Source organism: Daldinia childiae (assembly GCF_008694065.1).
Source record: "Daldinia childiae strain JS-1345 chromosome Unknown Scaffold2, whole genome shotgun sequence".
NCBI lineage: Eukaryota > Fungi > Ascomycota > Sordariomycetes > Xylariales > Hypoxylaceae > Daldinia > Daldinia childiae.
Window position 1 is genome coordinate 1116836 of NW_022984643.1, and position 17131 is coordinate 1133966.

Below are 17131 nucleotides of genomic sequence, written 5' to 3' on the forward strand. Positions count from 1 at the left end.
CGTGATATTTCCTCTAGTTAGTTTGTAGCTTAACATATACTATAGGTACCTTAAGTAGGTAAACTGCCTGTATAGAAGTAAAACAATAGGGTTATACTATTGTTAACTAGGACGCGTTTAGATAAATTTCTCCCATCTAACGTTTATATTTATTAGTCAGATGCTTTTATACTTTATTGTTTGATAGACTTAGTAACTTTGATTCATACAGGGCTGTCCTACAGATTGTACGAATCCGTATATAATTCTGCATATTTTGAGATTATTGGGTCAAGCATTTTATTAATTAATCGAGGTCCTCAGTAATGACCGACTCTCTTTGATATTTAACTACCCACCCCTGAGTTTTGTATCCATCCTGAAGCACGCCGATAGCCTATTTCCCAAACGCTAAGGGTAAAATCCGCTTGCTAACCCCGAAATATTATACCGTCCAATCCGGTGAAATCCAAATGTATACTATTGTTTCTTATTCTAACTGGTATTTAGGAAAGTATGTAGTAGCTTTTAACGACGGGTTTAGTGAATGTGAGCCTTCTCCCAGCTAATTAACCGCCAGTGTGTGGAAGTATGATGGCGGATCTTGGGTCCCCAGAATACCAATGCGATTGCTAGGAGAACAAAAGCCGCGAATATACCCGCAATGGTACCAAAAGCCTATCAGAAAAGTGACTTGTCAGTATAGGACAGAAAAAATAAGTCTTTAGGAGTGATCAACTTACCTTTTCGTAGCCTTGGGATTCGACCCACGGCACAGTGCCTCTAATAAATCCAAATGCGACGATATTTTTGAATCCGTTAATTAATTCTAAGCACTCTGCTGCTACAGGGAAGTAGCTATCACACACATATACCATGGCAATGCTAGCAACGCCCGTAAGGCCGACGCTCATTAAACCATAGGCAACAAAAATGACGGCCCAGTGCATTTGTCTCTCCGCAGCGAAGCCGAAAAGGACAGTTCCTGCAAAAACCAAAGCGCTAGGAATGAATAAGAGAGCTAGTCGTTCCTCAGGAAGAAAGATACCGTTATTGCGACGAGCGCGGTAGGCGGAATACCTGTCAATAAGAACACCGCCGATTATAAAACCGCTTGCTTGGCCGATCATTCCCGGAATGTTTATTAGCCCTACGTTTCCCACATTGAAGTTGTATGGTGGGGGTATTAGAATACTGCCACTCAGAACGTTGACCATGACAGTTGGAGCGAGGCAAATAGAGTCTTTTCCCCAAGTTAGCAACGTTTAGTACGATTCAATAACCATTTTAAACTCACAGATAAACGTAGCCATGAGGCAAGCTGGGTAAACAATTAAGGGCACCGGCCGGAACATTAGGTCGAAGAACGACTCCTCAGGTGTGGTTCCAGACCAAGGATTGAGCAGTGCTAAGTAAGGCTTACGGGGTATGCTAGGGTCCGTCGGGAACAACGTTGAAGGGGTATTGCTAGTTGACTTCTCAAGATGCACGTTATCAGACTTGTCCATACCACTGCTGGCTTCGGCATCTGTTGCCGTCTCGGAAATTTGCATTGGCTCTGATGCCTGTGTTGTCTGATTGGGGGGATTTGACGGTGACGGGTTTATAGTCCGGTTGAATCTTGTTTCTGGAACAAAGAAGATGATCATCAGGAGGTTAACGCCTAGAAATATAGCGCTGAGCCATTTGCCCCATTTCAGACCTCTGCCTATACCACCTTTTGTCAGTTTCTAGCTGGATTATATCGGGGTGCTGGAACGTACTTTCGATAAGATATCCTCCTATAAGAGGTCCCAAGCTGCTGCCGAACGCAAGCATGATCAAATTCCACGCCATTTTACTACCTCTTTCGTGCAGAAAGTAAATATCCTAGGAGGATAATTTAGAAAAAGCAATCTATTGCCAACTGACTGAGGGTGCAACTTACGTTGATGATAGCAGCTCCAAGCGCTTCAGATGCTCCTCCACCAAAACCGCCAACTACACATGCTGCTTGCAAGCTAGCAAAGCTGTCCGTTGACGCTGCCCAGATAGCTGCTGCAAACGTGATAGCACACGCTAAGATGAATACGGGCCTTTTCCCAAAATACAGAGCCGAAGGAACCCAAATGAAGTTCTGTTGAAAACGAAAATGTAAGTGGAGTTAATTCATTGAAGTAGGAGGATAATATCTTACCGACACTCCTAGAGTAAGAATTACCCAGGCGATCAACCCGGAGGCTTCATTGATAGATACATTGAAGTGCTCGGAGATGAGAACGAAGACATCGGAGTAGACGGTTCCGCTAATATTGTTCGTGCAAGCAAAGGCGCAAACAGATGCGTAGGCCATGTTCTTGCGCCATCTCGGCCATCTCAGGGGATCATTGGGATCTGCAGATGGCTGTGGAAAGAGGATAAGGTCATTATTGCCGTGATGCCGTTCACCCTCAAGATTCTCTACCACCGTGACTCGTAGTTAGATACTGTTCCTCAGAGAAAGATTAGTTAATATTTACCTTTGAACAATAGCACGGTGCCTTCAGTTGTATCTAACTCCTTAAGTGTTCTGAAATGCATGATGCCGGTTGGAGTGCTTGTAGGCACTTGTGATATCTATTCCAGATAACGTCGAAGCAGTCCTGGAGTATGTAAAAAGATATATAGCGAGACTGGAAGACATAGATAAGGGTAAGTGACTTAATGCACATCAATGTAAGTGTCCGTCTAATCTTAACTTCCCCGGATTTCCAATTCCATAGAGGATCTACCTATGCGAGATCGTCGCGGGATCTATACGCCTAACTTCCGTACCTTGTACGCGCACACACTTGTAGTATAGTTCGAGCTTGAAATCTCCAATTAAGATCTAAATTAGGAGATAGCTATGGAGATTCAGCTCATCTAGGAAACCTCGATGGTAACGAAGACATGAAGACCGCGTCAACTCACCTTATGGAAAGTACCGCCGGACCGGTGGGGGTCCGATAAGACGCATGCACAGACGGTGGCTTGTCCAATTATTTTCATAGTAAGCTCACGTAACCATCGCATATGATACGTAATGTACATGGTGATGATACAGGAGAAATTGAAGAAAGCCATAATTAGAAGGTTATGATTTATATTATTCTTGGCCAACGAATATCTACCTACGTTTTAATATCTTAGGGTAGTTATAATGGATTAATATCTGAGCATGTTAGTTATCACGTGCCACCACGTGATATTCAGGGGGATCGGTTGAACTTTGAAATATGTTGGGAGTAAAAGCTGTTGGTCGGATTATCATTTCAATTTCATATCTGATTTGGAACTTTTGACCGATATCTCTAATAAAGCCTGAAACATGATTCGACTGCACAAAAACACGTTTTTAGCAGAACAAAGGAGTTCCGGTATTTACTATTTCAAAAGTAACACTAAAGCACCCCGGATTTGCGGTTTGCGGGGAGTATTAGACTAAGAAAAGGCGCTGAACATCTCGGCTCATTCGGAGGCTAGTAACAAAGGCCGAGGTGGGTTACGCGGATTTACCGGACAGGGGCATCCCTATTCTATGCGTCCTATGCATCCATCCGTATAGCGGTTGCAGAAACCTAGCGCCTTTTCTTCAATTTGTGTGACGAGATTATTCAAAAAATTGTCTGTTAGTTTAACTATATCGTTTGCTTATACTATTTACTTATAACTTAGGTATAGCTAAGGAACTAGCTATACCAATTAAGAGATGGCATTTTGCACTTATTGTGGTCAGGAGTTTCAACGAAACGAGCATCTCGAACGCCACTTAGCTACTCGTAAGCCGCCAGTGTTTTAGTATCTTACTTACTATTTGCTATTTGCTGTTTGCCCTACTGATAACAATCTCCCATCTTACAGACGCTAATATTAAGCGATTTAAATGTAATATCTGTCATCTATCTTTTTCTCGGAGGTATGTCAGACATTCCTTTTTTTTTTTTCTTACACTCCCTCGTCCTCTTTTTATCCAATTATAATTAATTGTTCTCAGAGATGTCCTTCAGAGACATGTGGCGGTTCATGGTGAAACCTCCGCCGATGGACAGTCCTCAAATCAACCGATGGCTGGTGTAAGACATCGTACACAAGAAGCTTGTCGTAATTGTGCGAGGACTAAGACAAAATGCGATTCTAACACACCCTGCAATCGTTGTCGCGTTAAACAAATTTCATGCGATCGACGACCAAGAAAGGTACCGGTACCAGTACGTGCATCTTTGTCAGGCGCTAGCCAGGATTCAATAACGCCAGTATCAGAGGTTAATGTTACTCGCGATATTGGATCTATTGGATCTTCTACTAGTATAAACATAGATGTGGAACACGCTAGACCTAATCGGAATATTCAAAGCTCTTCGGAAAATAATAAAGGTCTTGATAATTCAACACATAGCTCTGCCTCATCCCCGACAAAGCAGTTACAAATCCATGATGCCATCATTGAATCTGTCACCAGTGGTGGGTTCGGTACCTTCATGGACAATGTGTCTGAACAAAACATGAATAATGGTGCTGTCCCACCCGGCACCGAATCATTGGTAATTGGGTCGCACATAGAAACCTGGACTGGCCAGAGCCAAGCTCTCATAACAACTCGGAATAGTGAACAGACTGAACATTCTACTGGCGTGCTTGGTCCAAGTCAGTATGGGGTAATCTGCAATACAGGATTGACATCGCACAGTCCTACTGAGCTGCAAACCGACGGGTCAGCTAACTTGTGGAATGAAGACCGACAGGCGTACGACATCCAGTGGCAATATAATACAGACGCTGTGGAACATCAAGTTATCATCCAAGCGTATAATTACTGGTCATCGTTTCGCTGCAACCCGTTCGAGGATATGTCGAAGTGTCCTAGGACGGCCGGAGTGCTCCTTGAGAGCCTCGGTCACATGCCAGAGTTGGATAAGTTATGGGGTTGGCTTGGGCTCGACTTCGCAAGCCCTAATCCGTTCGAACCCCTAGCAAGCTTACAGCTCCGCGAGAGTGTGCGGGATAAACTTGCTGCTATCTCTCAGGCTCTCCTCCAAAAGGCCCTCAGAGTCCATCAGCTCGACCCTGCCACGGCTGCTGCCAGTTACCCTTCCCCATCTCCCGATGGAACCTCCCGCGGGTTCCTTATTCTCCCGCCCTCCGCGACTATGGAACATTTTCTTCGCGAATATATGCGCATATTCGAGCCATTTTATCTTCTCGTTCCTGGAGGCGTTTTGGATGCAAATATGCTGCTGAATGGCTCTAATGATACATCATCCACTCTTCTTATTCTGCTTATGATTGGTCAGGGAGCTATATCAGATCCTACAAATGAGGCACGACGTCTGTCAGGTGGCTTAACAGAAGTTTGTCGTATTTCCTTATTCGACACTATCGAAAAGGATGTTTCTGTCTGCCACCAGCCCTTATTGCTGCATTGTGCACTGGTGTTTATTATCCAAGCTGCATGGAGTGGTGATAAATGGTTGATGGATATTGGCCTCGGACAGCGTGGTATCTATATTGCGGTATGCTAACCCCTATTCCTGACTATATCATTTTTCTGGACTATGTCCGCTCCTAGGATTTGATATCTAACCATCAGTAGATCGTCCGAAACAGTAGATTATTCGATTCTCAAGTTAGCCATATGGAGTCCCTAGAACTTGACGATGATTCAAGGCACGTAGCCTGGCTTGAGCGTGAGAGACTAATTAGGTAGGGCCACTTGTCGCTTCCTCTCGAACTCTTCCTTTTCTCATGATTAAAGGGGTTACTGACATTGTAAATTTCTATTATCTAGGCTTACATATACATGGGTTATTCTTGACCTAGAACTCAGCTTGTTCCTCGATAGCACCCCGCATATACAGATAGCGGACCTTAACTTAGTCCTCCCTAGTCCTGCAGAACTCTATCTAGCTTGTGATACTGACTCGTGGAAACGTGGAATGAACGATACACCGCTGATACAGCCATCTCTCCGCGTGCTATTTGAGTGGTTCCTTACCGATCAAGTTACGGGGGACAGACGTCTTTGTCTAACGCCCTCGGCGTTTCGACTATTGCTTCATCCCCTTTATTCGCTTGTTAATAGTTTCCGCCAAGTCCTCAGTTGCTTTAGCGAGGGGCCGAACTCGCGCCTATTCTCTCCGGTTACGAAAAGATCTACCGATGTTCGAATGGAGGAAATGCAGGTTCTTCTGCACCGCTGGTTTAGCTTATATTGTTCCCGTCTCCGTGAAGTTGAACAGTCAGATGTGTCTTTCAATCAATTTCGGAGCCCATTGATGATAGCGACTCTCATCACTTATCATATTATCTATCTTAACACAGTAACGGGCTTTACCGACATCGAAAGCTTAGCTAGGAGGCGACTGAGCGATTCTCGACTTCAACACCTATCTTCCACTCTTGTTGAACAGTATATCCATTGTCCAGATGAGGCTCTATTACACATCGGTCAAATCCTCTATCTTCTTCGCTCACTTGATAAGAAAGTCCGGCCGCCGTGGTGGCCTGCTGCTCTTTACCGTGTCACACTTACTCTATGGGCGATAAGCGTATTCTGCGGAGCGCGATGGAAGAGGCTATCATCGACTCTCGTCTTGATAGACGTCGAGTCGCGAGGCGACGATGATGCAGTGTATCGTCATTTTTACTCCAGCGTAGGAGCAAGCATTGCCGGATCCAACTCAGCAACGACTTCGGATTCATCTTCCAATCACCAGGTTTGCATTCCAGCAATTACGGACCAAAGGGGTGGTGCTGAGCCGGTAGCATTAGATGATCCAATCCGAACACTGGAGACTTGCTTGTTAGCTTTCGGGGGTGGCATCGCTACGAGATTCTCGGAGGGAGTCCACACTAAGTTGAAGCAGTTTTTGGTTAGTCGATATAACCTGAGAAACGGATGACTTCTTGGGCTACTTGGTGTGCTCTGTCTAAAATCTATTCTACTCAAGCTGGCCTTAGAGGCGATTAAACGACGTCGCCTCATGTACAAACCATTCTTTCACATGTAGCCTCCCATCCTATTGACCTGACCTAGAGGTTCCTCAAGCAGCAACTCCATTGGCCACTTTAGCCCCTTTACTAGCCGTCTCTGCAGGCCAGAACTTCCGCATGTCCGTCCTCCATTGCGCATAAAGTGGCCGATGGATGTTTTCGAGTTCCTTAGGATCCCCCCGAGCCAGTGCCCTAAAATACCAATCCTCCCTCGCCATATCGTCTGCCTTGGCACCATGGAGGCGCGTCTTATTGGCGCTACTGAACGGATGAATGACATTCTGGAAGACCCATCTCCGCTCTGTAGAGTAGCGGTTGAACAAGTCTTCCAGATTTGGATTAGACGATGATGTCGAAAGAGCAATTTGGAGGGTCTGAGCTAATGCGTCACCGTCTAGAAGACCGGTACATAAACCCAACCCGCCAATCGGGTTATTGATATGTGCTGAGTCGCCCGCGAGAAAGCACCGCCCACGATGCATGGTGCTGACAAGTAGCTGATGCATTTTATAGAGGCTCTTGCGCACTACCACATGGTTACTCGGCCTAGGTCCATCAATTTGACGTAAGAGGAGTGAATCGACATAATCCGGCTCAAGAACCTGCTCGTCTGTCAGACGAGCACTATTAGGGTCGTCGTTGGGTTTTGCTGGTACTGCTAAGCTATATCTCCAAAGACCTTTCTTTCCGGCCTCGACGTGTTCCAGCGGCGTCGCTACACCCCAGAATGTCTCGTCAACTGTAAAATGGACGGAAAACTCTGGGACAACTGGTGCGATACGCAGTACATCCGTCGCTAGGAAGCGCTCGGGCCAGGAATGACCCGAGAGGCGAATTCCAAGAAGTTTACGGACTGTAGATCTACCACCGTCGCAGGCGGCGAGATATTGACCTTTAAGAACCTTGTTTCCCTCTCGCGCCGTCTTTACCGTGACTGATACTTGGTTCTCGTCTTGTGACAAGCCCGTGACTTCGTGTTCCCAGAGGACTTTAACAAAACCAGTCTTTTCCGCATTCTCCAAGAAGATTTCTGCGAGCCGACACTGAGCAAGCTGGATGGAATAATGACCTGGCTTGAACTTTCCGTCGGGACCGGCCTTGCTCATCTCATTTTTCCCTATAATTGCGCCCAGTTCCTTGCCTACCACTGTGCCATTCTCATCAACAACATCAGTCGGGAGCTTGCGCCACACATAGCCTCCTGAAGGCATCCCCTCCGTTGAAATTTGGTCGTAAAGTCCGATCTCCTGGAAGACATCATGTACCGGCCCGTGATATCCTATAGCACGCGGCAGTTGACTAAGTGAGGATTCCTTTTCCAAGACTATGGTGTGAATCTGATTCATAGCCAGGCGAAGAGCAAGGAGGAGGCCAACTGGCCCAGCACCTACTATGATGACTGGGACTATATCGGTTCCATTAGAGTCGTTATGTGTTGATGCATTCGTACTCGTCCTGTCTGCCGTGGACGTCTCATGTGATCTATCTGAAGAAGCGTGCGGTGCCATTGCTACTCTATTAATATATTATGTAATGAAATGTCGACAATTTACCGGGCTATGCAAGTTAAGTGTCTGGGTTCATGGGCAAAGACAAGGAGCTATCTTCAAAAGCTATTCAACGTATAAATGCCTGCGTCTAGTGTTATTGTGAGGCGGATAGGTGGGATCTCCGAATACGAAATTCAAATGTATGGTGCGAGAATCGTGCGATTCGTCTTTACAACCGAATTCTCTCCCCAGCCGGGATTTAACAGATTTCCCGAGGGAGGGTCCCGGAGGAGAACCGAGAGATCAACTCGGACCATGCCGTATCCGGAGAGATGTGACCGCTCAGGTGAAGGCCTCTCTCCACACTTTGAAGCATCGTTGGACTAGACGCTGAGATGGGTTCTACTAGCACTGCTACGCTTTCATAAAGAAGCTTGTGCGTAGGAGCAATGTGGTCACTCATCTTCATTCGTGAAAATTACGATACATATTTATGACAAAGGAGGACGCAAATGAATACTCGTATTATTAGAAAGTTTGCATCGTTTACGCCCAGCAAGATGTCTAATCTACACCACCGAATGCCTACCACTTTTGGGCCATTCCCAGGACCGCGTCAATCGTTCGACGGGCGTGCTCGTGACGGTTCTGGGATAAGCAACGTGGAAGCCTTCATCACGTTCAAGGCCCAGCAATCTGATCTTGCCAGTCTACTACCCCCTACTTTTTCTTTCCAGAAACCGGGTCTGGAAGCCTATGTCAGCATCACAGCCAAACGCCTAGATAATCTAGAGTGGCTTGCCGGTCGTGGATATAACCTCCTAAGCGTCTACATCCACGGCGTGCAATACACGACGGAAGAAGGCGGCAGAGTATATCGAGGCACATATCTTCCCGTGCTCTGGGAGGATATGGCAGACCCGATTATCAGTGGGCGGGAGGAGTTAGGTTTTCCGAAACTATACGCGGATCTCAACATCTCGCAAACAGAAAGCACATATTCGATGATAGCGAGTTGGGATGGATCGAAGTTTGCCGAATTGAGCCTTAGAGGCCTCCACACGGAAGAAAATCAGGACGGGATGGGGTCCCGGCGGCTGCTGGCACCCCCCGAAGCTGGGGTCGATGAGGGGATCCTTCTATGGCGCTACATGCCTTCGACGGGGCATCCTGGACAAGCAGATGTGGATTACCCTGTCTTTGTCTCACATGCAGAAGAAGAAAAGAAACAACAAGCTAGGGTGATCAAGAGGTTGGTTGCGGGGGAGGGGGAATTCAAGTGGCACCCTTTGGATTGGCAGGCTTTGCCGACGTTGCACCACATCGTCGCGCGGCTGGAACGGATCCATACATTGGATATTGTGGCCTGCGGTCTCGTGGAGAAGGTCGGCGGAGGTGATCTCTCTTCGGCAAGGAGGGTTGGAAGCGAGCAGCCGAGTTTGTAAGCTACCAGACAAACAAACTAACAAACACCCGTTAGAGATAGCTATTTTTTTTTTAATCCCTATTCACCGAATTCCGAGTCTCAAATGAATTTGTAAATTGGTATGAAAAGTAAACCTCAATTCGTAATAAAGATACAAAGCCAACACCGGCAAACATGGGGATTCCGGCTCTCCATCGGAAGTATAGAAGGTCGTGCACCGTGATCCCAAGCCACTCGACGCCGTGTCCTACCACAAGACTATTTGCATTAAAAATCTGACGTCGAGATTAATAAGGCGACCGATGGTGTATTCTCAAAATAGACCTTCGAACCGGGTTAGCATTTATATCTCATCGCGCTGACTTACTTCCTAGAGTTAAACCCTGCCGGTGCCAATCTTGTGAACTCAGGGTTAAAGACAAAATTGAATTCCTACCTACCTACCTACCTAACCCATATTGAGATAATTCCAAGTAAACCAACCACATCCAACATGGTGACGCAAACCACCACCGTCCAAGCACAAAATGACAACATCCAGCTCTCTCCAGACAAGTCCAAGCGCATCTCGCCCGAAGCCCTATGCCACGTTGTCCTGCGCACGACACCGGACAACTTCGAAGCCATGGTAGAGTTCTACCTGACGATGCTCGGAGGGCGAGTCTCGCACCGATCGCACCGCCTATGCTTCATGACATACGACTACGAGCACCACCGCATCGCCATCGTCAAGGACCCGACAGCGAGCCCGCGCAAGGCAGGTGCCCCGCAGGTCGTCGGCCTGCACCACGTAGCGTTCGGGTTCAAGACGCTGCAGGACCTAGCCGCGTCGTACGAGGAGAAGAAGGCGGCGGGGATCTTCCCGGTCTGGTCCGTCAACCACGGCATGAGCACCAGCATGTACTACGAGGACTTGGACGGCAACCAGCTCGAGTTCCAGGTGGACAACTACGATACGGTGGCCGAGGCCGTCGAGTTCATGGCTTCTCCCGCGTTCGAGGAGAACCCCGTGGGAGTCGACTTCGACCCGGAGGTTTTTGTCAAGAGGGTTAGGAGCGGGGAGGACGATAGGAGTATTAAGGCTAGGCCGAATATTGGGCCGAGGGATAGGAAGTAAAGAGGGTTTTAAAGGCGTTGGGGTTGGTGTGCTGGTCACTGCAATGGTAGATGAGATAATTCTATAATGATAAGGAGTATCCGTGTAATAGGGAAGGGTTCGTGGAAATATATTTCTTCGGAATCATTTTATGTAGTAGAGCATCTATCTCCCTAATGACCGAAAATATCTATGCCATGGTATCATACAATCGATCGTATAAATAAATGGCCTACTCCGTAACACCTCGGGTATCCAATCCTTTGTGTCCTGGTATGAACCTCCCAGCACTTCGTATTTTTGCAAATAGCAGTATCCATAGCGGCGAAGCTATATAGAGGATATGGGGGGGTTGATGTCGGAGCCCGGTATCTTCGTGAACTAAGATGCGTACGAAGAAGTTAGAGATGTCGAATGCCTGTCGTAGTCGTTGCGTGGTGAAGATAGGGAGATAGGGGCCCCCTTTTCTCTTTCCAAATACTAAGAATATCCCCAGCACTGGGAACTCGATTCAATGTCAACCCTTCACCCCCCCCCCCTTTTTTTTTTCCAATCTCCATCTTCATGATCCAATCTAAAAAATATTTTAGTCAATTTCTCAGCAGCGACAGGTGCGATAGATAATACCATCGTGAAGTGTTATCGCCCCTAACACATGTACCTAGGTAGTTGAGGTACGTAGCTCCTAGGAGCATATCATCGACAAGACGCTCAAACATCTCGCTTTACGCTTTTTCCATCCGAAGCGAGGGCTTTTATGAGGATAGTATTGCCGCACGCCAACTGAAGGATAGAATCTGACCCTCTTTTTAGGACGGGGGCCTGGACGGCTAGAGCGAAGAGCACTTCGTCTTGGGATTTTCTGCTTTCTGACCTGTGACGGCCGGACAACGGGCTGGCCTGGATAATCGAGGTATGTATACGTAGCCATTTTGAATGTATAGCTAAGCGAAATTCCTCATAGCCTTTCGTACGGTCGCGTGGTACTTGGTGTGGTGTGCAGTTAGGCTGTTGCGTGGGTTGCGTTAGGTAGGTAGTGATCGATCCTGCAAATCAGAAGTGGCATTTCTCAGGATAGAAATTTCGTACTTGGAAGACATAAGGAATCTTCAGGTATACATAGTCGTTAGAAAATTCTGCCGGGCACACTGACTAAATGTTTGAGCTTTGAAGTAATAAAATATGGCCAAAGCTAAAACTTGGAATTGTTAAGACGCGGCTGAAGTAGAGTGATTGGCCACATACTCTTTATTGGAAAGACGATATTTAAACTTGTTATAGTTCATAGCGTACAGTTATACATCTAGGTAGTTTATTATGTCCGTGCTATTGGTGGTTATAATTCTCTTTTGCGTTTAGTACCTAGGTAGGTAGGCATATTCTACATCTTATAGCGGTTCCCAGATATCCCATGTACTATTCATGTCGTCAAGGTTAAATGAGTGAGCGCCGAGCTAGATTAGAAATTGTAAGTATTGAAAGAAGGCTTCTAGTGTCTCTATACGCACCTCTGGGAAACTATCATCCAACCAGCCCGACACTGGAAATTCCGGCGCCTCGGGAGCGGTTGATTGGTAAGTGTCAACCTGACAGTAGTCAGCATATAGGTATACGCTAGGATTATAGCTATGGTTATTTAATAAGGTCAATATCTCAGCTACTTACGTCAGTATGGTTCGAAAGGTCCGGAGGAGTCAGACACTGCTGGCTGGGAACGGACATCCTCTGTCTTTCTATTTGCCTATAGTGTAGGTCCAAGAACCTTCGTGCGCAAATAGCCTTAGCTGTTTGATGGGATTCCATTCCTAGATGTATCTTTAGTAGCATAAGCGCTGCGTGCATTGTAATAAAGCACCAAAGTTCGCTATAACAGCAGCGCAGATGTCTGTCCTCCATTAAAGGAACACACTGTTCAAGGAGGTCAACTATGGCTTGAGAATCTGTCACGATAATGCTATTTGATACTATATGCAATATTAGATTTACCAAAGCTAGACAGTGAGCAATACTTTGCTAGCTCCCGGGTTAATTTTTTGGGGGGAGAAGGTTAAACTTACGCTTAGGCTGGAGCATGGAAATGCGAACTAGACTCAACGAAGCGAGCAGTAAATCATCCCTGACTGTTATGAGGCTTTGGTAGCCTAATTCCGCTAAGCGGCTATTCAGGAGAAGAATATCTCGCGACGTGTGATAGCATATAGTTTCCGAGAGCCAGTATCTACCGTCATTTTTGTGTATATAAGGTCGGTGAAGGGCAAGAACACATTCTTTCAGCTGAAAAGGGCAGAAGGCATTCGCAACGATTGACAACTTAGGATCGCCTTGTAGTGTCGCGTTTTCTTTGTTCCAGGAAGGAATAGCCTCTATTGCTTGTGTGATTTCATGAGTGTATCGAAGTACTTCGTCATAGCTGAGGTCTTTAGACAACCCTCTACTAAATAAACGTTGGGATATCTCAAGACGCAAAGCCCAGCTTTGGGCGCTATGAACTTGATAGGACGTAAAAGTATAAACATCAAGTGCCTTTGACGTAGGTACTTCCTTCGATGTCTCGTCGAAATCATCATCATCGAGATTCATAGGAGGAGGGGTGTCGGAATTAATGTTATGAAGGAAGGTAGGGAGGCCGTACTCGAACGCATTCTGAAGATCTAATTCTCTAAGGACAGTCCATATTCGTCTTTTCATCTCTTGGGTGTAAAATGTGCCGATATTAGAAGATAGATCGCAATGTAGCCCATCTATAATTGCATCCTGGATCAAAGAGCTGGTTTCCTTCCACCATCTTTTTTTGCCGATCATGGCCACTCGCTTAGCGAGATAGACTAAACAGGATATCTGGTAGTGAACGATTTTGCGATGTTTTGGGCCCTGCTGCCTCAACCACTCCTCGCATGAATAAATCCATCGCGCACACATAGCACGGTATTTTGTTGGTATAGATGTAGCCTCGGCCGAGCGAGTAGTAGCATTGGTCGATATAGATATCATCGCCAAGATGAGAGCCGTCATGGCAGGATACCGAGGCCGTTGGGGTAGCCAAAATTTGGCATATTCTCTCTTGAATGTAGGTATATGAATTATTCGGTGAATTTGCTCCAAACCATCAAGATAGAAAGAAACTAGAGCATCAGTGTCCTCCTTAGGAGGGAGGAGACTCTCTAGAATTACTCCTTTTTGGGGCGAATAGTCCACAGCATAGCCATTTTTGATGGATTTCTTCCTTGTAAGGCTAACACCGAGTGGTTTAAACCATTCATTAGCCGTCTCCCTGATAAAGGGGAAGAGTTCACCGATCTATATAAAATATAAGCACCGTCAACATAAAGAGATATGCATAAAGACAACCTACCTCGCCGAAGAACTGAAATAAATTGTGTCGGCTATAATATCCTTGTGGGCATCTCTCTTTCGGATCACAAAGCTCGGTATTGTTGACGTGAGTTATATCATGGCCAGACCTACTCCCCAACAAGGATACTGAATTTGGTTGAGCATTATTTCTGTCGCAAGCTTTACTAGTCAAGTCTTCAAGTTCTCGGGATTTTCTATTCAATGGCACTGAGCCATCGGATTTAGTATGGCTGTCTACCACACAGGAAGTTTCCGCCACACAATCGGTCTCATCCGTGGGAGATGCCTTCGAGAGTAATGCTTTCAATTCAGCAACCTGAGCCTGAAGCTCTTGGATCTGCTTTTCTTGCGACAGTGCTGTAAGGTTAAACGAAGAGGACTGTTCTGTTTCGTATGAACATTGTGTTGATCTTCCTGTCCTTAGACATCTCCTACAGGGTAAGTTCCGGTCACAGGACAGCTACATGCGAACACTCAGTAAAGACTTTTAGGCTCAGATTCATGATAAGTAGCATACTTTCTTCTTCCGACATTCCATGCAACTCAGTCGCACGCGTTTCTTTCGGCTTTTTCTTTCACCAGCGAGGTTTTTCTGCCTTGTAGATTCCGACCTCTCGGTTGTATCGGCTGTTTCAACGCCGGCATTGGACAGCATTTTCACCGAGATATTGAAATGACTTTAAATATGTATACCATAAGATTAGATACGATCCTATTGTTTTGGGGAGATATATCTGGGAGAACCGGAGTTAAAGAAGAATCGCCGGTAGTAGAAATGATTTCCGATCATCTCCGACTTAGAGCCATTCTCCACTTATTGAGACTTAAGATCGCTTTATTTCAACGAAAACACGCCTGCTGAGCAGCAAAAAGACTTGAATAATTTAGTAGTTGGTTCAAAAGTTTAGGTGTGGATCATTCTCAAGATTCAACTAATTATTCTGACACATAAGATAGGGGAAACAAGAAAGACGAGGGTCATTGTGTGCAAAGCCTTATTCATGGTCCCCCTTTTGTTTATTGCGAGTGATAGAGGTAACATTGCTGAATATGTCCAACAAGCCTAGATAAATTGTTTCAAAGACGAAATGCTGATTTTACTATTACTACGCCCTGAATATTACCTGTTGCTAATATTTTTTTACGTTAGACTTCCGTGTTAAATATAGTGATATACTTAGAAACGGATAATAAAGGGAGAACATTTGAATATAGTGAAGAGATATTTAATGTGATAAGCTATGCTTTTTCTTTCCGAGTTGTAGCCAACCTTATAAGAATAGAGGCGCACATTCGCATGCTATAGTCTTCCTACTGTCAGTTACAAGCTAAAAGGTCCAAGGTCGGCAGTTGTCTTACCCCCACGCATAGTCAGTCTTGGGACTTTAATTCCTTAGTAATAATTACCTACCTACCTCTCTATTACCCAGCGCGATTTATCGAATCAAGTCATGTATCCTTATACCCTTGTAAGATTCCCTCGAATAATTCAGGACGAGTCCGTCCGCTTACCTACTTCGCCGTCGCGCCGCCTTATTCCCGTATAGTAAACATTGTTACGGCTCGGTAGGCGCGGCGCATAATGGATATTAATCCTCAGTCGTATATTCTTTCGGAGGAAGAATCGCGGATTATATTTGAGCGAGATATCCTCCCCTCCGAATTAAGCGGGCTCTCTTTGCGGGAGGCGCATTTCTCAGGTAACGGTGATGGAGCCGCCAGAACGCCGCTCGCGGTTCTGCTCATCGGCCAGACGGGCGCCGGGAAGACGCGCACGGCGCCCGCGATCAAGAATGCCTTGATCCGTCTGCGCGGTGGCGAGCGGCTCGCGCATTTCGTCGCTGACACGTATAAGACGTTCCATCCGGCATATCGCATGATCCTCGCCACGCGCCCTGCTTTAGCCTCGCCGGCAACGAGCCCTGATGCGCGGCGCTGGCTCGCCATGGCTGCATCTTATGCCGCGTCGCAGCGCGCGGACGTGCTTATCGAGTCCGCTGCCCGACATCCGGGCGATTTTGCGGACTTGGCGCGCCTCTTCCGCACAGATGGTTATCGCGTCGAAGTAGCCATCCTGGCGGTCCCTGCAGCGCTTAGCCGTCTTGGCATCCTGACGAGGTTCTATGAGAAGCTGCCGGAGGCCGGGCCGCAAGGTGGATTGCCCCTCCGCCTGACGCCACGTAAAGTCCATGATGAATCTTATGCGGGGTTATTAGAGGCAGCGGCGTTTGTAGACTCATCGGATGCCGTGGACCAGGTTGTGGTGGTGCGGCGGGATAACCTAGTGGCGTATGCTAATGAACGAATCGGAAACATTAGCGATGGCGATAGCTGGAGGTGGGGACCAAACACCGCCGAGGCTGTGCGGATAGAGAGGGAACGGCCGTTGACGTCTGGGGAGAAGATAGGTGCTGAGCTTAGTTTACAGAGGCTTCGAAAGATGAATGTACCCGGCCTCGAAAGCCAGCTAGTAGAAATCGAAGGGATGCTAGAACCCCTTTTAGGTGCTCTTGACGACTTGGCGTATTTACCCTTAAAACTACTTTCTCTCCCCAATTCGGTGCACGATGATCAATTCGACGTTGAGGCGGGCCTTATGCTTGGGACGACGCTACCTGATTGTACTCAGCCCCTTTCCTCGAAGGTGCCGACTAGTATGAATGGAATAAATCCATGAGACTACCGCTTGGCAGCATTATAAAAACTACCTATATATAGCTAAAATCTTAGTGTATACAAGAGTTAGAAGCTTTAAGCTATGTATAAAATATAGCAGTACCGTGTTCATGGTACTCA

At 46.5% G+C, this 17131-nt stretch overlaps 6 protein-coding genes across 6 annotated transcripts; 4 read left to right on the top strand and 2 right to left on the bottom strand.

Moving 5' to 3' along the window:
• Positions 1-519: 519 nt before the first annotated feature.
• GL218_01217 (uncharacterized protein) lies at positions 520-2538 on the bottom strand (the record flags this gene model as incomplete). The annotated part of the gene is made up of 7 exons (XM_033577675.1): positions 520-657; positions 723-1222; positions 1277-1687; positions 1743-1848; positions 1907-2095; positions 2156-2418; positions 2478-2538. The coding sequence occupies 7 exons, from the start codon at positions 2536-2538 to the stop codon at positions 520-522; spliced, it is 1668 nt and encodes a 555-aa protein (XP_033439273.1).
• A 1150-nt stretch (positions 2539-3688) lies between these two features.
• On the top strand, positions 3689-5498 carry GL218_01218 (uncharacterized protein; the record flags this gene model as incomplete). The annotated part of the gene is made up of 4 exons (XM_033577676.1): positions 3689-3758; positions 3841-3895; positions 3974-4187; positions 4401-5498. 4 exons carry the CDS (start codon positions 3689-3691, stop codon positions 5496-5498), a joined length of 1437 nt encoding a protein of 478 aa, XP_033439265.1.
• A 1521-nt stretch (positions 5499-7019) lies between these two features.
• On the bottom strand, positions 7020-8477 carry GL218_01219 (Para-nitrophenol 4-monooxygenase; the record flags this gene model as incomplete). The annotated part of the gene is made up of 1 exon (XM_033577677.1): positions 7020-8477. One exon carries the CDS (start codon positions 8475-8477, stop codon positions 7020-7022), a length of 1458 nt encoding a protein of 485 aa, XP_033439266.1.
• A 494-nt stretch (positions 8478-8971) lies between these two features.
• On the top strand, positions 8972-9904 carry GL218_01220 (uncharacterized protein; the record flags this gene model as incomplete). The annotated part of the gene is made up of 1 exon (XM_033577678.1): positions 8972-9904. One exon carries the CDS (start codon positions 8972-8974, stop codon positions 9902-9904), a length of 933 nt encoding a protein of 310 aa, XP_033438345.1.
• Positions 9905-10378: 474 nt separating this feature from the next.
• GL218_01221 (Biphenyl-2,3-diol 1,2-dioxygenase 2) lies at positions 10379-11002 on the top strand (the record flags this gene model as incomplete). Its single annotated transcript, XM_033577679.1, has 1 exon — positions 10379-11002. One exon carries the CDS (start codon positions 10379-10381, stop codon positions 11000-11002), a length of 624 nt encoding a protein of 207 aa, XP_033438344.1.
• A 4915-nt stretch (positions 11003-15917) lies between these two features.
• On the top strand, positions 15918-17012 carry GL218_01222 (putative zeta toxin family protein; the record flags this gene model as incomplete). The annotated part of the gene is made up of 1 exon (XM_033577680.1): positions 15918-17012. The coding sequence occupies one exon, from the start codon at positions 15918-15920 to the stop codon at positions 17010-17012; it is 1095 nt and encodes a 364-aa protein (XP_033438343.1).
• Positions 17013-17131: the final 119 nt, after the last annotated feature.